This window comes from Mesoplodon bidens (genome assembly GCF_964165515.1).
Source record: "Mesoplodon bidens genome assembly, chromosome: 11".
Classification (NCBI taxonomy): domain Eukaryota; kingdom Metazoa; phylum Chordata; class Mammalia; order Artiodactyla; family Ziphiidae; genus Mesoplodon; species Mesoplodon bidens.
This window is the reverse complement of record NC_138167.1, coordinates 2,289,902-2,316,555: the sequence shown is the minus strand read 5'-3', so window position 1 is coordinate 2,316,555 and position 26,654 is coordinate 2,289,902. Positions and strand designations below refer to the sequence as shown.

Genomic DNA, 26,654 nt, shown 5'->3' with positions numbered 1-26,654 from the left:
ATATTCAGCATCTTGTAATAACCTATAATGGAAAAGAATCTGAAAAAGAATATATACTTGTGGGACTTCCCTGGTGGCGCAGTGGTTAAGAATCCTCCTGCCAACGCAGGGGACACAGGTTTGATTCCTGGTCCGGGAAGATCCCACATGCCTCAGAGCAACTAAGCCCATGCGCCACAACTACTGAGCCTGCACTCTAGAGCCCACGAGCCACAACTACTGAGCCCGTGAGCCACAACTACTGAAGCCTGCGTGCCTAGAGCCTGTGCTCCGCAGCAAGAGAAGCCACAGCAACGAGAAGCCAGCGCACCACAGTGAAGAGTAGCCCCCGCTTGCCACAACTAGAGAAAAGCCCACTCACAGCAAGGAAGACCCAACGCAGCCACCAATCAATCAATCAATTTAGAATATATATGTATAAATGAATCACTTTGCTATACACCAGAAACTAACACAACATTGTAAATCAACTATACTTCAATTAAAAAAGCTTTTTTTTTTAGTTTGTGCCTCTGAGAAATAAGATCTTTCAGTGACAGAGTCCATTATAACAGCAGAGATAAGATCAGGCTGACTTCTTTTTCTAGACATAGATGAACTGGAAACAAGTCTGCCCAAGGTTCCAGATTACTGGTCAACATCTGATATTACCCAAAACGGAATCACCTGTGTAACCATGACCAGATAAACTGAAAACAACCCTCACCTCAGGTATTAAATCAGCAACTTCTGATGAGGGTGCTGAAGTGCACACACATAAAGTAAACCGCCCCTCACCTGGAGCAACGTGTGGCTGGAATTCTTCTTAAGAAAGGTCCTCCCAGTCCGTTCTCTCCAGGCCCGTGCTGCCGCCACTTGTGACTCCACCTGGGGCAACGCATCAAGACGCACAGGGAGAGGGCGGCCTTTAGCAGATAAGCTTTCCAGCTGCTCCAAGTAAGCATAATTGCTGCCACTCTGGAGAACAAAGGGCATCCTTACACAATTTGCAATCTCTTAGGAAGTCTGGCGATATATTGTTGGTAGACCTCACAAAGACCTTAGCGTTAATTTTTTCATTAAATATTATTCTTTGAACCTAACTGTATCAATATCTCTTGAATTAACAGAGCCTTCCAACGTCCTTTAAAAAAAGTTTGCGTAAATTCACAGTCAAAGATTTTTGTTTTATTAATTAACAAGGGACCCAGTGAGATGTAAAAACTAGTTCAAAGGACAATCTAAAAACAAACATATATAAATGCAATTAGGAATGAGGAAAGGAATTTGCTAGTAGATGGAAACAGGTATTTAATATCATACCCGTCAATGGAATCATCTTTTCTACAGTGTGGAAAATCATTTGTTCCTTACAAATTTAATTGCTTTTCTACAGACTAATTCACATTACTATCATTTTTAAACAACTGAGAGAGTTGTAAAATAGCTTGGTCAAAGAAAGTCTAAGGCATACACTCCTAGAATCAAATAATCCTGGATGGTTCGCTAAACAACATCCACCGTTCTACAGAAAGGGCATCAGTAATCTCGTCTGCCTGTTTCAAAGTCTTTCACAATTTTTCCAACTACTACAGAGCAGTATTTTAGTTCTGATAACCACCTCCATTTTATGTCCTACAAACACAAACAAGAATGGATATTTTCCTTCTAAGTCACAATGTTTCAATATTTCCACGTAATGAAGTGATTATTGTCTTTCGAATTTATACGGCTTTAAATTCACCAAATAACTGAATCATTACAGGAAGTGAGAGTTAACGAGTAATCCATTCCAGGGACTTGGCAAGAATATCAGAAGTAGTAGGTTGGCAGCCTGCAGACAATAATTCAGCATGACAGCTCAGAGTGCATCAATCCCCCAGCAGACAGAACACGTAACCTTTCCTATAAGAAACTGTGTATATCCCCATAACATTCATCACTATTCAGAAGCTATGAAGGAAAGGCATAGTGTTTCGTGCTAAATTGACATGCCAATAGTTACTTCTCACGTATTAACTGACATATTTGCCTATATATCCATTTTAGAAGTTACAATGAAACAGAAAGACAAGAAACTTAAGTCCAATTTTTAAAAAGAATAATGAGAAGGTTCTAGCCATAAGAGATATTATAATGGTATCATTAAATCACTATGATACTAGGATAAGAATAGACAGAGAAGAGAATAATTGAAAGAGAAAAGAAAGCTCAGATACAGACAGGCTCAAGAAATATCATATGTACTACTACTCCCTTTCGTGCCCAACTACAGCCATCTGACTATAGAATACCTTCTGGCTAAGCCCAGACATAGACAGCCTCGCCCAGGCGTGTACCCTAAAGGGCAGCAGAAGCTGTCCACTCTCTTAGAGCTGACAAGCCAGTCCTCCCACTGAAGGGAAGAGCTTGGTGAGGAACAGTCCTCTATAATCACACAGGAAAACCATGACAGCTACCTCTACTTGCAGGCTCGGTCCTTCAGTCAAAAGCAGCCAACTAAGGACTATCAGTCATCTGAGAACAACCAACTGCCTGAAATAGGTCGAAGATGAAACAAACAGAGGAGCTATCCTGATGAAAATAGATAATTTTAAAAAACAGAACAGAAAGAGTAGCAGTTAAGCAGGTCTCAGAAAAAGTCAACTGAAAAGAAAGTAAAAGAGAAGTCATTAGAACTTGACACTTAGAATACTCTTTCTAAGGCCAGCAGTTTAGGGGGAGAGTTGGCTTCCTGTTTCTTTCAGTGTAGTTCTACAATAAACAGTATTTACATACTCAATACGGTAAATGCTGCTTAATGGTTTTGTAATTCAGAAGAAAAATTATGTATTCAAGCACACTTTCATCTCTATCTAACACTTAACTCTTTGTTTTGAACTACAGATGTATGATGTATGTCTCGCCAACTAGAATATGCAATTTTGAGGTCCAGGGTTCTATCTTTACACCCTTCCCTTACATTTCTACTCCCAAACAACCAGAAGAGTACCAAGAGTATTGTGGGGTTCAGTAAATGTTGATTTCATTTTCTTTTTCTGCCACTTATTTTAAAAGTAGTTGGGGGACAGCAGGGTGGAGTGGGGGGAATAAATTAGGAGTTTGGGATTAACATATACACACTACTATATATAAAATAAGTAAACAACAAGGACCTACTCTATAGCACAGGGAACTATACTCAATATCTGGTACTAACCTATAATGGAAAAGAATCTGAGAAAGAATACAAATATATGTATAACTGAATCACTCTGCTGTACACTTGAAACTAGTATAACACTGTAAATTAACTATACTTCAATTAAAAAAAACAGTAATTGGTGTACATGGCAAACAAGTCAAAGAACACAGCAGGAAATAAACTCCTACTGCTAAGCATTAACTAAATGGCTAATTCTGTCATCTTTCATAGCAGGGAGTCAACAGAAACAAGTAAAGTTTAAACAGGTAATATATATTCTGAAATAAAAATCAGATGGAAAAACAAGTGAATTTTAAGTACATAATTATTTTAGTATAGTTATTCTATTCTAAGAATTAAAGGCTTAAAGGATTCATCTATGAGACAGCATTACCTGAACGGTAGGACAATTCAAAAGGCTCTTTACCTGAATAGCTTCCACTTTAGTTGTCCATTCTCGAGCCTTTTGTAAGGCTTCTTTCAGGGACAACACATTGGGTAGAAAGGCTGGAATGTTCTTAGCTTCATTCACGATGCTTTCTAAACTTGCCACACTGTGCCGTGGTCTTAAAAAAACACAAAAATAGGGTGGATGCATGAGGAAAAGTCAAACTACTACTACCAACACTTAAATAACATTTTAGAATGTGTAATGAACTTTCATACACACGACTTCACTTAATTCTTACCATAATCCTATAAGGGAGGCAAAACAGGTATTACCTCTATTTCTATTTTACAGACAAGAAAAGTTTACGTCAAAGTAGATCAATTATTTTCCCCAAAGTCATTTAAAGTAGTAAATGGCACACATGAAACACTGACTCAGAATGAATCTCAGATCCCATGCTCTTTTTTTCACTACACTAAATTACTTCTACTTTAGTTCTCCACGACATCTGAAATTGTCAGAGATGCATATTAAACAGCTATGCAGAAAGCAGTAGGCTAGAAATCCATTAACGTTGACCAAGTATATTTAATTCAACTACTTTCATTAACACCTTGTTACACAAAGATGAATAAAACATAGACCTTATCGTCAACTCATCAAAATACACGGTAAGAATGATACTTATACTGGGAACTAAGAACAAATTACTAAAGGTTCACTACCACCAGAAGCAGTAATTAATTCTGCCTGGGAGAGTTGAGAAGGGTTTTGAATTAGGCCTTAAAGAAGTATAATGTGGTCAAGTGAAGGGTTAAAGGAAAAACAACAGGAATATAATGAACAAAGATATAGAGAAAAATTTAAAAATAAGTTAAAAATAAGTTCAAGATGGGGGATGGTGAGAATGGGAGGTGGGGCAGGAATAAAAGCAACAAGCAGGGGAACTTGGCAGGAAAGAAAGACGCAGATTGAGAGGTCTTGAGAGACATGAATGTTCCTGTGTGAGCAACAGGAAGCTACTAAGCATGGAAACAGTTTGACCATCCATAAATCCTGCTATGTGCTGGGCATTGTGCTAGGTCCTAGAGATGATGAATGCACAAGACCGACAGAGTCTTTGCCTCAGAAACTTTTTCATCTGGGGGGAGGTGATTATTAATAAAAAGTTACGATACACTGTAAGTGCAATGCTAAAGGAAAGTAAAGATGCTATCAGAATATACAGTGGGGGACTTAATTGACTTGGCAGTGAAGGAAGAATTCCCAGAAGTGACCTCTAAGCTTGCTTACCCTTTCTTAATAGGAACTATTCAGGAAAGCTGGGACCAGACACTGGGTAGGGGTGGTGGAGGTGCGCCACAGGGGGTGGGCAGAGGGCAAGAGTGTTCCACAGGGGAATAAAATAAACATGTGCGAAGGTTCAGAGACAAGACAGAACACGGCAGGTCTGAAGAACCGGGGGGGAGGAATCACTATGTTTAGAACACAGAATGCAAGAGGGAGGATGGCAAGGGGTGAGGGTAGATATTTAAGCAAAGGGCTAGATTACAGATGGCCTTATAAGTCAGGTTAAGGAAATGTGAACTTCATCTCAAGGGGAATGGGAAACAGTGAAGGGCTTTAAGCAAGGGAGTCGAACAGTCAAACAGTCATTTTCCTGTATTTTAGGAAAATACTAGTTTCAGTGCGGACAATGGCTTACAGAGGGGTGAGGTCATAGACAGAACCTGGTGCTGTGATCCAAGCCATCCGTGACAACAGTCCAGAGAAAAAGAATGAAAGTGAAAAACACCGAGGAAGTATAATCAGCATGACTTGGTAGCTAACTGAGTCTGACGGCAAAGAAATAGAAGAGTGGGGTCAAAGTTAATTTCCAAAGTTCTGGCTTGTTCAAATGAGTGAAAGAGGGTGTAAGTCAAAGAAAACAGGAACAAAGGGAAAGAGCACGGGAAGGAGTTAACAAGGGTAATTTTGAATATGGGGAATTTGAGGTACCGATGGGACATCCTGTGGAATTATCTAACAGGCAGATGGTATCTACAAAAAAAAATCTATGTTACAGATGAGAATTTGGAGTTAATCAGTATAAAGATGGTAAATGGAGACAAGAAATTAGATGAAATTTCCAAGGAGGTGTAAGAGTGAGAAGTGGTCTAGGCCAGAATCTTGAGGAAAGCCATTCTGAAAGAGGCAGAGAGAGATGGTCAAAGACAAAGGAGGAAGAATGGTGAGCAGTGAACCAATGCTAAGAGATGAAGAATACGAAGTATGCGTTTCAGAAAGACAACTCAACAGGAGCCAGAAAAGGGAGGATTCACCTTCCCACTAGCCCCACCAAGCCCATCAGTCCTCTCTTTACCAACTTTATTCTCTTCATGACACTATCTGAAATTCGCTCACTCATTCACTTATTCACCTGTCTCTCCCCACTACGTCGGCTCTATTTTAGAGCAGGGACCTTGGGTGTCTTTTCCCTATGGCCTCCACAGCACTTAGAAACAGCACCTGGCGTGTAGTAGGTACTCCATAAATACTCACTGAATTGCAAAGATCAAGGGAAAATGTAACAGTTCTGTAACTAGGTCAGTGAAAGTGGAGTTGAAGAAGAGAAATTCAAAAGGCATTCTGGAGGCAAAAATCACTAAAACTGGTTAAATGTAGGAAAATGGGAAAAAGAAATTTTCTAGTATCACTACCAATAAAATTTCACTCAGCAGACTACTGTCAGTTGTATCAGGTATACCAAATCATAGTCTGCATTCCAAGGTTATTTAACTTTTCCCATTTAATACACTCCCACCTCCTAGAACTATCATGAATCTGAAGACATAGAGTAATTTGAATGTTTCAGATAGGAAAAGCTGTAAACTTTATTATGTATTCTCAGTGGCATCTGGAGAGCAAAATATCCAGCACACATGGAGCCTTTTCTTGGCTGAACAGAACTGTGTTGATTAAATCATCTAAGGGAAAGCCTATCAAATGCATCCAAAATAAGTGACTGGCAAAGTAATTAAGTACATGGAGACTTTGGAATGAAGTGGAAAAGGCTTTAAATTTGTGCTGTTATTTGACAACTATGTGATCTCTGTAAGCGTCCCGGTTTCCTCATCCTCACAAAGGAAATTACATTCCTACTGATCTTAGGTGCTGAAAAAATACTTTCATAGAGAGCATTACAGTCAAACCGATGGATGCTTTACTTCAATCTCACAAGTCCAATGGGTGCCAATGCTAACGCCTCACACTCTCCTGCCTGATGGTCATCTCCCTCCACCTTCCTGCACGAATCCCCCACTCATGTAAAGACCACTTCACTTTTGTCACCTGAGCACATCCTACACGTTCCTTAAGCTTAGCTTAGGATATTTCTCTTACCTCCCCTTCCACTTCAATCCCACTCATTCTTCAAGGCTCTACGTAAGCTCTTACCTTTCTCTCGAGCGTCTCTTCTGACCACCCAGGCTAACAATGACCTCTCCTCCTCTGAATCCCTCTAGCATTTGTCTGGACCTCTCAGTGAACAACATACTGCTACACAGCTTTCTATTTCTTAGCTCCTAACTAGAGTATCAGTAATGGAAGGGCTCTTATTAAAACAAGTACTCTGCATACAGTGTGCACACAATACTTGAAACTGTCTGTATGCAGCCCCATCTGGTAACTTAGTGACCAGTCAGGGAAGGCACAAAACATTTAATTAAGACCCTCATGTCCCTCCTCCCTTTCCACTCTCTAACCTAGTTATTAAAGACGTGACAATCACCAACGTATGTGTTCACCTTGCCTGCAGGCAGACCTTGGCCTTTTCCTCCCATCGCTCAGAGACCGTGAGCAGCTCCTGAAGCTCGGCCATCGCTTTCTCCACCGCATGGTGGGGTGCCAACCCCACGCCAGAGTCTATCAATTTCTTCATGACATCCAAAGTGACCTGTTGTGGATCTGACAGGGTCAGTCGTACTTCATCCAACCATCGAGCCTGCTGTAGCTCTTGCTTTAGTCGGGCTAATTCAGGTAGCTCCACGTAGAGACCAGAGCCCATATCTATCAACATCTGCAGTTTGGAAGAATCTGGGGTTTCATCCATCATGGCCTCCTGAGCACGTTCATGAAACTCTTCCACATCATCCAGTAGATTCTGAAAAGATCAAAAGAAAAAAAAAACAAAACTTAAAAGATACAAAATGAGTATGGAATACATACAGTTCAGGCAACTACCAAATTCTAGACTATCTAATAATCTCAGCATCATAGCACCAAATAGATATGATAAAGGCAAAAATATGTTTCTCTGTAATTACATCTCCTACTTTTAAATATGATTAATTCACTCAAAAAATATTTAATGACCGCTGACTTAGTTACAGGCACTATTCTAGGCATACGGCATTAAACAAAAGTACAAAGTCCTTGTCTTCAAGGAACACATATTTTAATGTAAGTGGCCAGACAGTGAAGACATGAATAAAATGTTCTGGTTAGTTTTAAGTGCTCTGAAAATCAAATAGGGCAATACAATACAATATAATGCAAAAGTGATCAGAGGGGATGCGGGGGAGGGGCATATTACTTCGCAATGACGGTCACAAAAGACTGATGAACCAAAAGTAACATGAGGTGGTAGAGGAGGGGACCGCATGGAGACCTGGCAGTGAGTAGTGCAGGCAGGGCCAATAATCACTGCAGAAGCTTGTAAAGAGGAATGAGCCTGTGTCTCGCTCCTAAGTGGCTGATGGGGAGCAAAGTGGAAGCAGGAGAAAGTAGTTAAGGAATAAGCAGAGATCAGATTACATAGTGCCTTGTAGATTAATTACAATGAGTTTGGATTTCATTTGAATGGCTTTGGGGAACCACTGGGAGGATTTTAACCACATGGAAGGGGTATGATTTTATTCCTGTTTTATTACATAATCACTCTGGCTACTGAATAAAAAATAAACTATCGGGGGCAAGAGCAGAAGAACAGAGACCAGTTAAGAAGTTGCTGCAGTAACCTAAGTGGCAGATTCCAGTGGTTCAGAGCCTAACTGAAGCAGTGGAGGTGATGACTCGCAGTTCACTCTGGGAGACGTTTTGGAGATAATACAATAGGAACACCTGTTTAGAGATGGAATGTGGTGTGCATAAGGCAAACAAAGGAATCAAGAATTTTGATTCATTAGAAGGCTTTTAAGATGTCTTTTAGTCTGCCAAAGGCAAATGCAGAGTATGCAACTGGATGTACGAGTCTGCAGAAAAGAAGAAAGGCAGTCAGAGCTGGGAATCAGCTGGACATAGCTGGATATTTAACGTCACCAAAGAAGGTATTAAAGAAAGGGCCAAGACTCCCAATATACTCCAAACTTAGAAGCCAAGCCAAGGAGAAATCAAACAGCTTCCCTAAAGAGAAGGAACTGTGAATTGTGAATCTAAGAAACCCAGAGAGTATGGTGTCAGATGTTTAGAAAAGAAAGTCTCTCAAGAAGGAAAGCACGGTCAACTAGCAAAACGCTCTTATGACACGGGGTTAAGACAACACAAGTGATACTGGATTTCACGGTTGATAATCTTGGTAAAAACCATTTTAGATACACAGCCATCACCAAATCACAAAAACACACCACAAACTATCAAAAGATTACTAACTATGCAGATTCATGTATTTGATACTTTTGAGATCTTACATATTCATTAAACCATGAGGGCCCTGGTAAGTTCAGAGTTCTGCGTTTTTAAAAGTTCATGAACTAGTAATCACTGACACATTCAGATTCCTTTAACTAATTTTTTACATTTCAATTACATCTAAGTTAAATGGAGGTTCTGGCTTAAAATTAATATAGAAAAAAATACTCTAAACTAGCCTTAGTTCCAGAATTTTAAAGGGGGAATCAAAGACTAAGAATGAAGCCAAGAGATTCTTACTGCCTACTAAAAAACCTTAAATAGCAGCACTTATTTGAGAAAAGAAACAAACAGAACAAAAAAATGAATCTAGACACACTATTCTCTTTACCCAAAACAGGAGCCCATACTACAAAGGATATTACCCAAAAAAGAATGTGATACTCCACCTTTACTTGTCGAGCTTGGCTGATGACACATGGAAGACTAAAAAGCTGTTGGACAAAGGCCTTCAACTCTTCCACTGTCAGTTTGGTCCGAGTCCTCCCACTATCTGGGCTCTGCCTGATGTGAAATAATATTGAGACGTAAGTAAGAAAAATTCACAGTCATTCCCATATCAAAGGGGCTTCTAGTCTCTTTAGAATTCTAACCCAAGAAATCCCAGAATACTAGTGTGTGAGGGATTTCACTGCAATGGTGATCACTTCCAAATTAAGTGTTTAGCTCTTCGGGTAATGAGTCAAAGATTCAACTCTCCAAGTTACAGTTCCTCCAATCTCACAAGTATTAAACATTTCAAACATTTAATAAATTCCTCACAGTAAAATGTTAAGTTCACTGATAAAACTAAATCTTCTACCTTAAGAAACTTAAGATATAGAACAAAGACCTTAAAAACCTGGCTTAGGAGACCATAAACCCTCAGAAACTGATTCAAAACTATGTCAGTATGTGCATTTTTCTAAGAAAAGGGTCTCTAAGCTTTTGCCAGATCCTCCAAGGGGGTCAGTGACCCAATGACAGGTGAAGGGTCACTGATCAATGTTGCTAAGAAAAGTTCTCTGATAAAACAGAATATAAAAAAACATATAAAGTAATTAGAGACCCAATGTGAACTGCTATAGAAAAAGGCATTCAGATACAAGAAACGTGTTGGAATTACTAAGAAACAATACCACAGGGAATTAAACACACGTGAATTACTTGAAATTAAGGGCACATACTTCCAGCTCCGTAACAACAGCCTCCCCGGGACCCAGGTTACTCTTTGCTGCCACCTGCCTTCAGCCTGTAGTATCGTTTATTTACAAATGCTTAGTACACACCTACGCTGTGCCAGGCATGCTTCAACGCACAGCAATAAGAAAAAGGATGAAAATCCCCAACATTCTGTCCTAGCATACCTCCTAGTGGGGTTGGGAAAGGAAGAAGGAGGTAAGATAATCAATAAGTAAATCCGTCTATCAGGAGGTGACAGGGACAGGAGAAAAACAAAGCAGGAAAGAAGAATAAAAAGGCTGCAGTTTTACAGAGTTATCAGAGAAGGCATCTCCAAGAATGCAACGTCTGAAAAAGACCGGAAAGAAGTGAGGGAATAAGCCACCTGGGTATCAGGGGAAGAGAACGCCAAGCAGAGCCAAGAGCAAGCGTGAAGGCCCTAAGCAGGAAGACACTGGTGTATACAAAGAACAGAGGGAGAGGGTTCAGGGTGGAGCAAGAAAGAAGGGAGACCAGTAGGAGACAAGGTTAGGGCATTACTGGGGGAGGGAGAACACAGCCTCAAAAGACAGGGCAGGACCTCACAGGCCAGTTAAGACTTTGCCTTTATTCTGGTCAAAACAAAACAAAACAGAAAACCACTGGAGAACTCAGCTCTTCTTAGTCTTACCTGTGCTTCTGCTTTTTGCTCAGAAGCAGCTGAGCCACAGAAGCACAGGTCTCAGCTTCTTTTACAGCATCCCTGAGTTTTCGAAAGAGATCATTTTCTGGATATTTCCTATCCTCAGCATCTTCCAGCATTACTCGTAATTCAATCAAATCTGTAAGAATAAATAAAAAGCTATATACTATGACCACAGAAAATAAAAAACCATTCACCAACCAATTAGCAGAAACACACCACAGCTGTGAAAATCTCACCAATACAACAAAAGCTTATGACCAGGTGCTCGTTTCTAATCCTTATAAGACAATTTCTCTTTCTCTATAAGCCTTTAATGTTAGTCCACTGGTAACAATGGGGTTCCCCAAAATATATGATACATCTACTGCAAGTTAGCTATTTGTCCCATTTTACATCAACTTTTTCACTTAAAAGAAGATTCTCAAACAGGAAATTAATTCTGTAGTGGACCAACCCATTAGTCTCAAATCTCATATGAAGCCTAGGATTTTTCCTTCCTGGAGGAAAAACACATAAAACAAAACAACACCTCTTTCAAAGTGACAACCATTTCAGTGTATGCTTAAAAAAGGAAGAAACTTAACCTTTCTTGTGGTTGAAGTTGGCAGATAATGCTTCTGTAACACGACTGACCCAAGTGTCATAGGACTGTGCCCTGACTTTCACACCATACAGCAGAGAAGGGAGGTCCTCTAATGGGTAGCGATATCTAAAAAAAAAAAACAAAACACACCACACAAGAAAATAAAAACTTCCAAAAACCAACAACTTGAAAATAAATTAAAATTGACATACACAATTAGCTTAAGGAAAGTAAAATGGCCAGGGGAACGGGGTTTTAGTATACACATAAAGAGAAAATCTCAGAAGCCCACAGAATTTTAATTCAGGGAGAGACAAGGAACATGTGATATCAACTTGATAAAACAACTAACTTTAGGTGCCAAGTTTAGGGCCAACTTTAATGGGCTGGTCCTCAAGCAAGGAGGCAAACAGACAAGAGGTTACCAGTCCAAACACAGGGAAGGGCTTTACAAAGGATAGTACTGACATGAATTTTAAAAGACAGTACAGAAGTTTTACAAGAAACTTCTGGATACCTAAGACACTTTTTCTGCATGGGGCAGGGGCACAGATCAGCTGGATGGTGGAGACACACAAGCCGCTCGGGATTACAGGAACACGTGAGAGCAGAGAGGAAACAGGTGGTTCTGCACGCTGAACACTGGCGCTCATCGTCAGGAACAAGCTCAAACACTTCTTCTTCCGACATCAGGACGCCCTGAAACACAACTGATGTCACTGCATCAAGTCTTTCCAGTCTTTCAAGCATCAGAGAACTTAAGTTATTAAATTTTTTTCTACTCTGACAATATAAACATGGGAGGTACAATGGCACATCATCAAAATACTTTCTGAAAACACCACCAATTTTTTTTTTATGAGCAAGACTAAACCTTAGTGTCTAAGAATGCACATGTGACTGAGGAAACATTTTTAAATACAGGAAATGATTACTACAAATGTTAAAAGTCATTTTTTGAGGGAAGGAAAGGAACCTGTAATTGGGAGGTACTTTGAAGATGGCTGACAGATTTTTTTTAACACAGTTAAGCCAATATTTTTTTATTTACTAGCATTATTTTCTAATATATTTTGCCCAAAAAGCCTTTTTGTATACACAATTTTTACAGGTTACACTCTATTTATAGTTATTACAAAATATTGGCTAGCTGATAAAAGTTCTATTTCCTGACCATACCTGTGATGACAACAAAGTTTACTACATAATAATTCATGAAGTTCTGTTTGTCTTATGTGGTTTTGTTTCCTATATAAAATAAGAAAAAGATAAATCGAAAATAAAAATTACTGTCCCCAGGGACAATATACCCTTGAACCAGAAATATTAGTAATCTATAATCTAAAAATAACACTGATCAAACATATGCAAGGATAAAGAAATGTAAAATTAAACTATACAAATCTAAATATAATCTACTTCAAAAAGGCATCGAAAAGAAAGTTAATCTTTTTAAACAAATTTTATTCTATTTTTTATTTTTATTTTTTGGCCTCCCTGTTGCAGCTTGCAGGATCTTAGTTCTCCAACCAGGGATTGAACCCTGGGCCCTCAGCAGTGAGAGTGCGAACTCCTACCACTGGACCACGAGGGAATTACCAAGAAAGTTAATCTTTTATATACAGAATGGATAAACAACAAGGTCCTACTGTATAGAACAAAGAACTATATTCAATATCATGTGATAAACCATAATGGAAAAAAGTATATATGTAAAACTGAATCACTCTGCCATACAGCAGAAATTAACAACATTGTAAATCAACTGTATGTCAATAAAAAAAAATCAAAGTTGAAAAAATAAAGGTTATCAAATTCAGCATGCCACTTTAACAAAGTAAAGGCACTTGAAGTGCATTTTACAAAGACTTCCATTTAATAGACAAGGGGGTTCCGTTTACAGTTTCTACTTACTTGAGCAAGGTACTTATACACCAGTAAATAAAGAAGTAATCTGGGGGAAGGTAAATGCTGTGTATTATATCCCTTCCAACTTAGAGATTAACAAATACCAGCATATTAACGGATCAGAGAAGTTTTACAGTAAAGAATTCCATTCATTGGGCTTCCCTGGTGGTGCAATGGTTGAGAATCCGCCTGCTGATGCAGGGGACACGGGTTCGTGCCCCGGTCCAGGAGGATCCCACATGCCGTGGAGCAGCTGGGCCCGTGAGCCATGGCCGCTGAGCCCGCGCGTCCGGAGCCTGTGCTCCGCAACGGGAGAGGCCACAACAGTGAGAGGCCCACGTACCGCAAAAAAAAAAAAAAAGAATTCCATTCATTTTATCTTGGTTCTTTGAAAAATTCAATAAAATTGATAAGCCTCTAGCCAGGCTAACTAATAAAAGAGAACATCACTACAGATGCCATGGACATTAAAAGGATAATAAAGGAATACTAAGAACAACTCTATGCCCACCAATTCCTTGAAAGACACAAGCTGTCAAAACCTACACAAGAAGAAATAGACAACCTGAATAGGTCTGTATCTAGAAAGAAATTCAAACAATAATTAATAACCTCCAAAAACAGAAAGCACTGGACCCAGACAGGTTCACTGGTGAATTCGACCAAAGATTTATGGAAGAAATTATACCAATTCTCTATAATCTCTTTCAGAGGATGGAAGAAGATGGAATATTTCTTAACTCATTCTCTGAGGCCAAGCATTACCTTAATACCAAAACCAGACAAAAACATCACAAGTAAAGAAAAATACAGGCCAATATCTCTCGTGAACACAGATGCAAAAATCCTCAATAAAATGTACGCAAATTGAATCCAACACTGTATATACACCACAATCAAGTGGGATTCATCCCAGGTATGCAATGCTGGGTCAACATTCAAAAATCAATTAAAGTAATCCTATTGATAGGCTTCAAAAGAAAAATCACTTGATCACATCAATAAATGCAGAAAAAACATTTAACAAACCCCAATTCCTATAGCTGGTAAAAACTCTCAATAAAGTAGAAATAGAGTGGAACTACTTCAACCTGATAAAGAGTATCTATTTAAAAAAACCTATAGTTAACATTACACTTAATGAGAAACTTTCCCACTAACATCAGGTACAAGGCAAGGACGTCCTCTCCCACCACTCCTTTTTAACATCGTTCTGGAAGTCTTAGCTAAGCAATAAGACAAGAAAAGGAAATAAAAGGTATACAGACTGGGAAGAAAACAACAAAACCATCTTTGTTCACAGATGACAAAATCAGCTATGTAGAAAATCTGAAAGAATCAACAAAAACACTCTTAAAATAAACAATTATAGCTAGGTTACAGGATAAAGGTTAATATACAAAAGTCAATTTCTTTCCTATATACCAGCAATGAACAAGTGGAATGTGAAATTAAAAACATAATGCCATTTACATTAGCACCCCTAAAAATGAAATACAGTTGAACCTTGAACAACACAGGTTTGAACGCTGTGGATCCACTTACATTCGGATTTTTTTTCAATAGTAAATACTACAGTACTGTACAGTCTGTGGTTGGCTAAATCTACAGATGCAGAACCGTGTGTGCAAAAGAACAGCGTATACAGAGGGCTGACTATAAATTTTTTTTAAGTAATTTTATTTTATTTATTTATCTTTTGGCTGCATTGGGTCTTCCTTGCTGTGTGTGGGATTTCTCTCTAGTTGCGGCAAGTGGGGGCCACTCTTTGTTGCAGTGCGTGGGCTTCTCATTGCGGTGGCTTCTCTTGTTGTGGAGCATAGGCTCTAGGCATGCAGGCTTCAGTAGCTGCAGCACGTGGGCTCAGTAGTTGCAGCACGCGGGCCCTAGAGTGTGCAGGCTTCAGTAGTTGTGGCTCACGGTCTCAGTAGTTGTGGCTCGCAGGCTCTAGGGTGTGCGGGCTTCGGTAGTTGTGGCACACAGGCTCAGTAGTTGTGCCTTGCAGGCTCTAGGGTGTGCGGGCTTCAGTAGTTGTGGTGCAAAGGCTTAGTTGCTCCACGGCATGTGGGATCTTCCCGGACCAGGGCTCAAACCCATGTCCCCGCACTGGCAGGCAGATTCTTAAACACTGCACCACCAGGGAAGGCCCTGACTATAAATTCTATGTGGATTTTCAATTCAGTGGAGGGTTGCCACCCCTAACCCCCACATTATTCAAGGGTCAACTGTACTAAGGTATCGAACAAAATATGTACAAGGAAGAAAACTACAAAACTAATGAATGAAATCAAAGAACTAAGTAAATGGCGAGATGTTCCACATTCACAGATAGAGAAACTCAATATTGTCAAGATGTCACTTATTCCCAACTTAAATCTGTAGATTCAGTGCAATCCCAATCAAAATTCCAGCAAGTTATTTTATGGATATTGACAAACTAATTCTAAAATTTATATAGAAAGGCAAAAGACCCATAAAATCCAACTCAACACTGAAGAAGAACAAAGTTGGAGGACTGACACTACTCAACTTCAAGACTTACTATAAAAACTACAGTAGTAACCAAGACAATCTGGTGGTATTAACAAAAAAATAGACAAATAGATCAATGGAACAGAATAGAGAGCCCACGAACAGGTGCAAGATTACGTCCACACAATAACCTGCACACACATGTTTACAGCAGCTTTATTCATATTACCAAAACGTGGAGGCAATCGATGTCCTTCAGCAGGTGAATGGTTAAATAAACCACCCAGACAACGAATTATTATTCAGTGCCAAAAAGAAATGAGGAAGCCAGCCAATGAATCTGCTTATCTGAATGTGTTTCTGCAGAAATTTAGAAAATGCTGGCAATAGGAAAGCCATGTTAAGAGCCTTAAAGACATTGAAGTCTTTAAGGTCCCTGAAAATGGCTATAAGACATTTTAATGGTGGGAAGCATTTTCACGAGACGTGCTGATTTTTTTAAAAAGCTTCATTATAAACTAGTGCTAACAATTTAGTCGAGTTTCTAAATTTTAGATAAATCACATGTTTTTTTTAGGACTATGGCAAACAGTCTCAGGCCAAGGATGTCATCGAGGAGTACTTCAAATGCAAGAAATGATCAAATAAAAAAACTAGGCTCTAAAAAAAAAAAAAAGAAATGAGGTATCAAGCCATGAAAAGACACAGAAGAACCTGAAGCACATATTACTAAATGAAAGAAGGCATTCCGAAAAGGCGACATACTGTATGATTTCAACTATATGACATTCTGAAAAAGGCAAAACTATAGATAGTGAAAAGATCAGTGTTTGCCAGGGATTTGGGGGGCAGAGAAGATAAACAGGGAAGTGAAAATACTCTGTATGGTACCTTAATGATGGATACATGTCATTATATATTCATCCAAAGCCATAAAATACACAACACTAAGAGTGAACCATAATATAAACTATGGATTTGGGGTGATTATGATACGTCAATGTAGGTTCATCAATTATAAAAGACGTCCCACTCTGGTGGGGGATACTGGTAACACAGGAGGCTGTGCATGGGTGGGGCAGGGGATAAATGGGAACTCTCTGGACCTTCTCTCACTTTGCTGTAAACTTAAAACACTCTAAAAAAATAAAGTCTTGTTAAAAAAAAAAATACAAAAGGTTAATAAGAAAACATGATCAGGGCTTTCCTGGTGGCACAGTGGTTAAGAATCTGCCTGCCAGTGCAGGGGACACGGGTTCGAGCCCTGGCCCAGGAGGATCCCACAAGCTGCGGAGCAACTAGGCCCATGCGCCACAACTACAGAGCCTGCGCTCTAGAGCCCGCAAGCCAGAAATACTGAGCCCGCGTGACAAAACTACTGAAGCTTGCGCGCCTGGAGCCCGTGCTCCACAACAAGAGAGGCCACGACAGTGAGAAGCCCTCGCACTGAAACAAAGAGTGGCCCCCGCTCACCACAACTAGAGAAAGCCCACGCACAGCAACGAAAACCCAACACAGACAAAAATAAATAATTTATTAAAAATAAATAAATAAATAAATAAATGAACATAATCAAAACAAAGCTTTAAGAATACAGGTATAAAATGAGAATAGTAACTATCAGGCATATATTAACACATCCCCAAAATGTAAAATAAAATGTTTTAAGAAGATGCATTTGTATCTTACTCTTTCTTGTTTCTTTCACAGGTAATTCAAGTAAATAGAAAAAGAAATCTAACCATTTAGCAAATATTCTTATTTCTAAGTTAACTTAAATTCTTAAAAATAACCAGCATTAAATATTTTGTAATAATAGTATTTATATCATTTCTAAAATGTATAGTTATATATTTTGGTTTATAGGGTTTTTTTCCCCCATTTGTGCCAATAAGAAGAGTAGTTAAATTGCATCAGCTTTACTTTTCAGATCCAAATTGCTAGTCCACTGTATTCTTCCTTAGCTTAAACCTATTTTCATTCTCTTAAGACTTCAGATCTAGGGCTTCCCTGGTGGTGTGGTGGTTAAGAATCCGTCTGCCAATGCAGGGGACACGGGTTCAAGCCCTGGTCCAGGAAGATCCCACATGCCACGAAGCAACTAAGCCCGTGCACCACGACTACTGAGCCTGCACTCTAGAGCCCGTGAGCCACAACTACTGAGCCTACACACCTAGAGCCCATGCTCTGCAACAAGAGAAGCCACCGCAATGAGAAGCCCATGCACCACAAGGAAGAGTAGCCACCACTCACTGCAACTAGAGAAAGCCCGTGCACAGCAACGAAGAGCCAACACAGCCAAAAATAAATAAATAAATTTATTTAAAAAAAAAAAGAAAGAAAGCGGACTGTACAAGAGCAGGAGGAAGCATGGTACAAACCCAGTGAGGCTACCTATGTAGTGAGGGTTAGGGAAAATGGGCCTAGATGTGGCTGAAGACATAGATTTTCTCATTTACTATCCATTTCAATATGATGAATGTTTAGTTTATTCTAAGCATTCAAAATCCCAACACTGGGTTATTCAGTCCTTCTTATATTCATTAAAAACTCAGAATGCAGAGAAACACAGATTGATTAACTCTGACAGTCTGCAATCACCAGAAACATAATTTTTATTCAATTACAAAGCTGAGAGAGAAAAAAAGAATTTGAATTTTCTTGCTTAAAGAAGTAATACTATATGTAGGAGATTTTAAAAAATATGTACATACCTAAGAAATTCTACCTGATAGGATTGCATTTTAAAAACTCTGGAGATGAAGACATCAAGATTCCTAAAACTTTTTCAACTTAAAGAAACCAAAACGGCAAGTACAGAAGTGTGAAATGTTCTCCAAACCAGTAATTTTTTTTTTTTGCGGTACGCGGGCCTCTCACTGCTGTGGCCTCTCCCGTTGCAGAGCACAGGCTCCGGACGCGCAGGCTCAGCGGCCATGGCTCACGGGCCCAGCCGCTCCGCGGCATGTGGGATCCTCCTGGACTGGGGCACGAACCCGTGTCCCCTGCATCGGCAGGCAGACTCTCAACCACTGTGGCACCATGGAAGCCCCAAACCAGTAATTTCTGCGTTCAACTTCTAGAGGGATCAAAGATGAAAATGGATTCTTTCCACAGGTTTAAATTTTGGTATATCCCGTGAGCAGTATCAACTACAGGCAACGTGCTCAGCAAACTCACCATCTGCATAACAGACTCCCTTAACCGTGTCTCCTCTTCAGTCAGGAGAGTCAACTCCTTGCACACCATGGCGGCAAGCCCCACGTCCAAGCATTCCGGATCTGCTGCCATCTTGAAAATTAGTTCCTCGTGCGAGAAGACACAATGGCGCCTCAGCCGACGGTAATGACTGACACACTGACGGCCGATGGGCAACTGAAAACAAGATTCTCAAATTAAATTACTTGCTTATAACACATTACAGAACAGAACCACTGCTTACCCCCCAGATCCTCTCTTTTATTATAAAGAACAGAGAATAACAATGTCCATTTGAACATAAGACGCAACTGTAAGTATTAAACCTTTACCGCCCAGCAAGAATTTCAAAGGCCTTCCCACAGGAAATTCCCATAATTTGAGATGTTGAGCTTCTGGCCTAAGCTGATTTTTCTCCTCATTATGTACCTCAAGAAGTATGAGTTCCTTGATATATAACTGAGGCAGCAAACTCTTTCAGACCAGTCTAGTATGAGACTGCTCTTATAGGAAAAAGAAAAAAAAATTCAGGCTATCAAGGGATAACTGGACATATTCGGCATTGGTGTTTCCACAGAACAAACAACAGATGCTACTATCAATACAAGGCAGGGAGGGAGGGAGGGGAAAAAAGCACTACTTAAGCAGTTCACACGGACTAACTTTATTTTTTATAAGGACCAAAGCAAAAGACAACTTAGATTTTAGCATCTAGAGATTATTTTTAAAACTACCAGTCTGGCCTAAAGAGAATTCAAAGTGAAACCATGAGATTATATACTTAAATTTTCCTAAGTGAAATAAATCACTAAATGATCACTTTTCATAAATCAACAGCTACACTTTTTAAGATAACTTCTGAAAATCTATCAAGCTTTCAAACAAATTGATACTAGCTATGCTACACAAACTCTCTCTCTCCAGCCTCTTTCCTTCCCTCAAGTGGAAAAACCTCGTGTCTGAAGTTTTGGTTTGTATTTGAAAACCGTAATATAAAAGAGAAAAAAATTAGAAAGTGGACCTTTAAGAACACCTTTTAGAGCTCGCCTCCATTCAGAGTAAGGCAGAAGGGAATCACAGGAATCAGAGTTCCAGAGTACTATCTCTGAATCAAGCATTATTTCCATACTCTTCCAAAGAAACAATCATTCCCAAGAAAATATATATACTGAGCTTATGATTGGCGACTATCTTGTCTAATAACAATATACAATTCTTTCATTTCTTAATTCTCAGAAATTTACTCTTTAAACATTTCTCAAATACTTAAAACAAGAGCAAGAAGAAAAACAAAACTGTAGGATTTGCAGTTTTTAATTATTATTGATACAATATACAAGGAAGCCACATAAAATAGAACTGATTGTCCATTGTGGCTTATAAAAATCAGATATAAAGCTGCTTTTACTTTTCATTTATATCACCCTTCTCTCACAAATATCATCTCACTTGTTTGAGGTTAAGTGAACCTTAGCATCTTTACATAGTAGGGAAAAAAAAAATTAGGACCAGTGAAATTAAAAGTGCTGTCCCGGGACTTCCCTGGTGACGAAGTGGTTAAGAATCCACCTGCCAAGGCAGGGGACACGGGTTCCAGCCCTCGTCCGGGAAGATCCCATATGTCGCGGAGCAACTAAGCCCGTGCGCCACAACTACTGAGCCTGTGTTCTAGAGCCCGCAAGCTACGACTACTGAGCCTGTGCGCCTAGAGCCCGTGCTCCGCAACAAGAAGCCTGCACACCGCAACCAAGAGTAGCCCCGGCTCGCCACAACTAGAGAAAGCCTGCGTGCGGCAACGAAGACCCAACAGAGCCAAAAAAACCCACAAAAAACAAAAAAACAAGAAGTGCTGCCCAAGGGACTTTCCTGGCGGTCCAGTGGTTAGGACTCCATGCTTCCACGGCAGGGGCTGCGGGTTCGATTCTTGGTTGGGGCACTAAGATCCCACATGCCACATGGCACAGCCAAAAAAAAAAAAAAAAAAAAGCGCTGTCCAAGATCAAACATCAATAATAGTCATCACATTAAAGGCAGAAATCATCTCTAACTCATCTCTGAATCACCTCCATTTCCCACCCTACACCTACCTAGCCAAGGAACAAGTAAATCATAAATACATAGTACATGTCAGCTGAGGTTTTAAAATAGAGTTCAAGTCCAAGGCAAAGTCCTAACCTCAGTCTTGCTCCTGTTGCTTTCTAACAAGTAAGAAGTTTAGAATTACTAGGTCATATAAGATTGTTCATTATACAATTTCATTCATTAGCCAAGGAAACAATATGGTTAATCATGAAATTTAACAAATTAAGGTGCCCACAGAAAATGTAAGATCCAATATTACTAAAAAATATCCCCCCAAATGTTAGGAGAGGTGACAAAAAAACAGCCTCACTAAAAGAAAAATAGAGTCAAAGAGTGTATGATAGGTTTGCAGTCTTTTCCCCACTGACATGACGTAAAAATAACTAATTACTTTTTGATATCTACCTCATTTAAAAGCAAAATAGCAATCAATGGCAAGACCATTTACACAAAAGTGCAGCCCACAAAGATCTCAATATTATAGCTACCCTTTAAAATAAATTTTTTTAAAAGAATATAGAAAACATTAAATAGCAGGAAGAATAAAATCTCCTAATTATCTATAAGAAGAAAAAAATAAAGGAATATTTTAAGATAAAAATCAGAACTGGGTATTTTAAGATAAAAATCAGAGCTAGATATTTGTAAACGTGGTACAATTAATTCTTGAAAAGATGTGGTCACCCTTCTAAAATCCAAAAGCGCTCAGAGAAAGCAAAGACTAGAGGAATTACATTCTCAGAAAAAGATTCAGAAAACATCAACTGCCCATTTAAAATTCAAATAAAATGAGAAAGTAGCAAATGAGACGTAACGAACTATAAAATCTTCCAAATAAAAACTACCTGGAACTCTGTAAACGGCAACAGACATTCGAGTCTCCATGGGCCCTCCCTCCCCAGCTAAGCAAGCACAGCAATTAAGATGCATTTTCCGGGGCTGTTAGTAGACACAACAGCTACTTGCTATCGAACAGACCCAGTCAGCAGTACAGAAGTTCACAGCCTCAGCGAAGTTGTAGCCTTGATTAAATCCAGAGTGATAGGCCCGAGGAAACGTCACAACAAACTCGCCAGCACACTGATTGGTCCTATACACCTAAATGCAAATTGGGAACAGGGTACAAAAACAAAACAGAAGAAAAACAACAAAAAAGGGAGACATTTTATGTCAGTTTCAGAAGCATTTTTCAAACTTGAAAATAATAAAGCATTAACCTACACAGACCAGAAAACAGTATCAGGGTTGAAGAAGCAGTCAGAGTTTCACCTTCTTAAAATAGTCACTGATAAATTATAGTAATTCATGACAAGAGTTCACGGCCTAAAGAAATGTTCAAGGAGAAAACGCTGCTCTCATGAGCTACTAGTTTCCTAACCTAATAAAATTTTTACAGATAAGAGAATTTTTCTTTTATTCCTTTCATTCTTGTGTTGTAAACAGTGGGAAAGGATGGAATTTCATCCTACTTTTGGATAATTTTTTCTGGAAACTAATTGATTAGCTCATATGTCATATGGAGAGACCCCCCCCCCAAATCAGTTATCCTGAATCTCTTTGTTTTATGACAATACTATGTCTTCTGAAAAGTCCCAGATTCTGCATAAATTTACTCTTTAAAGACAAAGTAACATTACTATCACTCGATCTACTTTCTCAGTAAGGTTATGATGACTACTTGACTACATGTAGCAAACATTAAATTTATACTTTATCAGGTGTTCGTAGCTTAAATTTAATAATCATTTTCAAACCTAAAAGTTTAAAAGCAGAAAAGGTATTCATTGTATATTTTTACTTCATTATCTCATGTGAAAAAGAGGCTATGAAATCTTTATACGAAATATGGGAATATGATCTCCACAAGGATAAGCATTAGTTATTAGAACTACCACTTAAAATACTTATACTTTGGTTAAATGGGGATAATAAAGAATATGAGGTTTTTATTAAAAGCAGGATATACTGAAAACATGGCTATTCTGATAGGTTGCTATACGTAAGGTAAATGTGGTTCATACTTTACAACACCCCATTCTTCATCAAATAAATGCTGTTCCCTTCAGAGTATAAATTCTAATTTGGCTCCAAGATGATGTGATCTTTTATTTCCCATTACAAAACAAGCATATACTGTGACTCTAATCAAAAGCGTACATAACTTTAAAATACTGAAGGGAGATGCAAAAAGACTCACAGGCACACCATGCTCCATTAGCACATTGGGGTTCATGATGGTGACTAACTGATGTAGGAGATCAGGCTGGGATTCAAATAACTCAGGGGCCAGCTCCCTCATCACCTCCTCCAGTTGTTCTGCAGCATGAGATGGCACACCATACCATGTCTTTGGCTCCCCCCTAGCAAAAGAAATAACTGTTTATCTAGGTAGAGCATGGTGCCAATGAGGCCAGGGTCTCTGATTCAAATCCACTAAATTATAATTAACTTTGTCTTGCTCCATGGCCATAGGTTATATGCCCTGAATCCTAGCAACCATCTCAAAAATCTGTGCTATTATTCATAATAGGGGGCAAGGCAAGAGTATATGGATAAGTAGGTACGTACTCATCACTACAGAAAAGTAATTCAAAGTATATAAACTCTTTCAGGTATCTTAAAGCATCTTCAAATAGGAAAGATGCTATATGAAAAGCAAGCATTGTTCCAAAGGATACTGACATACTGCCTGATTCACGGGTCCACTGGACATTCCAATTATCCCCACAATGATCAAAGTAAAAGTCACTGCCCTTCAGAGTACTTTTACATAACTTCATTGAGTTCAATTTTACTATCCAAGGACATAAGCCAAGGCGAGAAATTGTTGAAACCCTGAATATAGTTCTGTCTATGAATCTTAAGACCAAACACTTGGCATCATTAATACACTAGACTTTAGTGGACTAGAGTTTTATTTATAATACTAAGTTGAACTTTACGGAACTGGATTTAATTAGTCATGCTATCTACAGCTGAATTTCTTAACCCTCATACAATTAACCGTGCTGTCTCTATAGAAACTTACTGAGATGACTGAAAATGTTCTGCATCTATGCTGGGTAATACAGGAGCCACTAGTCACAAGTGACGATAAAGCACTTAAAATGCGGTTAGTGCAACTGAGGAAGTAAACTTTAATTTTACTGAATCTTAACTAATTTAAATAGCCACACGTGGCTAGAAGCTATCATATTACACAGCACAGCGATGAAGCAGAGAAAGAAAATCATCAGAGTTTTCCAATGCATAGTGTGATCTGAGCAGTATCTTTCAAATGGAGAGAAATACATCATTTGGTTAATAAGATCAGAATACTGGACAAGGAACTGGATAAGTAAATAAAAGCTGTGGGTGTGACACAAAAAAACCAGCGAAAAGATTCAATGAATACACATGCGACATAGGCATTTTTAGAGAAAATGTTATTAAAAAGGAAAAAAAAAAATCAAAAATTTCAATTTGAAATTTTTCACATCTCAACCTTAAATACTGAAGGTTAGTCAGATCTTAATTATATAAACTTTAAAAAATATCCTGCCTAGCATTTCAAAAGGTATACCAAAGATATTTTCATGTACGCTGAATGTAAGTATCGTTGGGTCTGAAACTCGAGGCGCTGCTGCGTGCACAGACTTGAAGAGGGCAAGTGTCTGACATGTTGTACCCTGAGACCTCTACACAGTACATGATCCAACGTTGGGGTACAAAATACGTTCAAGTAAGCTCTCCCTGACACATCATCTAACGCTGTTACACCTTTAGAAAGGTCACTGAGTACGTGTGCTGGTAACAAAGGCCGTGCGTACCAGTGCAAGTAGTTGATGGAGTAGCTCCAGTGATCTTCGATGTGCCAACAAAAGGAAGAGAAGCACATTCCCACGTAAAGCCACGGCACCTTCATGCCAGAGATGTCCACGTTGATATGTGCAAGAACAGACTGCTCCAGAACAGGCATGTTATTCAAGTTCCAACCAGAAAGCGCATATTCCTACAAAAGGAGAAAAATGTAAATAAGAGATCAGAGATGACAAGTGCCCAATAGAAACCTCAAGGGAGTCTTCAAAAACAAAAGTAAGAATTTTATAATAATTACAATAATCTAGTCCATAGAATCTATGCTCTTTGCTCTCTACATGTAAGTTATATTCCTAAGTATTTAATCTTATCTCCTAAGTGTTATTTATATTTCCCTTTAATGATTTCAGATATCTCTGGTTTACTCTGAAGCATATAAGGCTTTTTATTACTCCCCACCCGCCCCCAGAGCTTACCAGTAAAATACTGTAAGACTCATTTTAATAGGTCGCTATTATATTTCTACTTTATCCCCGGTAACATAACTTCCCAAAATGTTTACCACTATATTTACAGAATGGTGCCAGATACAGTGAAGACAAAACATAAGATACAGAATCCTGAATCTGTGGCAACACTGAAGACCAAGATGGTGCAGAAAGCATCCCCAACTCCCATTACAAACACATCTATTTACAACACCAAAAAAAATTTTGCTTCATAGATGAACTCAAGAGAAAAAAGAATTCGCAGTTTCCAGAAACAAAGAAAGAAAGCACAGCCAGAATGAAAATGGAAAGCTGTTGTCTTGAGTTTTCATAGAGGTTTCTAACTGGACATAAGCTCCAGACATGAGTTTCAAACACCCACCTCTCAAGTGGTATGCGGTACAGACTTAAAGTGCTATTATCCTGTGCAGAGCAGTCCTCAAAGTGGGGTCTAAGGAACCCAAGCCTATTTCAGGGGACCTGCAAAGTCAAACTATGTTCATAATAATTCAAAGATGTTATTTGCCTTTTCGCTCTCATTCTTGCAGAAGTGTAGTGTGAGTTTTCCAGAGGATATGTGATGTGATATTGCAACAGACTGAATGCAAAAACGGGTAAGAGAATCCAACCGCCTTCTATTAGAAGGCTGATAACTGTTGAACCTGGATGCCAGGTAGGGAGGGAGGGAAGTTCGTTACTATGTTTAGTTTTATACATTTGAAAGTTTTGATAATACGGAGTTAAAAATAAAACCCTCAAATTAAGAGGTTAAATAGCCAGTGACAAAGCTGAAGGGAGAATCTGTGAACCAGAAAACTGATTTGAGGATATCATCCATAATGCAGCACAGATAAGGGAATTATGAAAGTGTAGCTAAGGGCTTCCCTGGTGGCGCAGTGGTTGAGAGTCCGCCTGCCGATGCAGGGGACACGGGTTCGTGCCCCGGTATGGGAAGATCCCACATGCCGCGGAGCGGCTGGGCCCGTGAGCCATGGCCGCTGAGCCTGCGCGTCCAGAGCCTGTGCTCCACAGCGGGAGAGGCCACAACAGTGAGAGGC

General features: G+C 39.2%; 1 protein-coding gene across 3 annotated transcripts in view; it reads right to left on the bottom strand.

The window, feature by feature from the left end:
* KDM5A (lysine demethylase 5A) overlaps nt 1-26,654 on the bottom strand; it is an 84,964-nt gene that overhangs the window by 31,486 nt on the left and 26,824 nt on the right. For 2 of the 3 annotated variants that reach the window (XM_081247967.1, XM_081247969.1), the window contains 11 exons: nt 25,120-25,301; nt 23,508-23,670; nt 22,289-22,408; nt 19,211-19,405; nt 12,168-12,349; nt 11,652-11,776; nt 11,053-11,203; nt 9,611-9,725; nt 7,340-7,695; nt 3,591-3,729; nt 778-957 (listed from right to left, as the gene is read on the bottom strand). In XM_081247967.1, coding sequence (XP_081104093.1) covers nt 778-957; nt 3,591-3,729; nt 7,340-7,695; nt 9,611-9,725; nt 11,053-11,203; nt 11,652-11,776; nt 12,168-12,349; nt 19,211-19,405; nt 22,289-22,408; nt 23,508-23,670; nt 25,120-25,301 — 1,908 coding nt within the window. The remainder of the gene's footprint in view (nt 1-777; nt 958-3,590; nt 3,730-7,339; nt 7,696-9,610; nt 9,726-11,052; nt 11,204-11,651; nt 11,777-12,167; nt 12,350-19,210; nt 19,406-22,288; nt 22,409-23,507; nt 23,671-25,119; nt 25,302-26,654) is intronic. The other variant, XM_081247968.1, reaches the window with a different exon arrangement.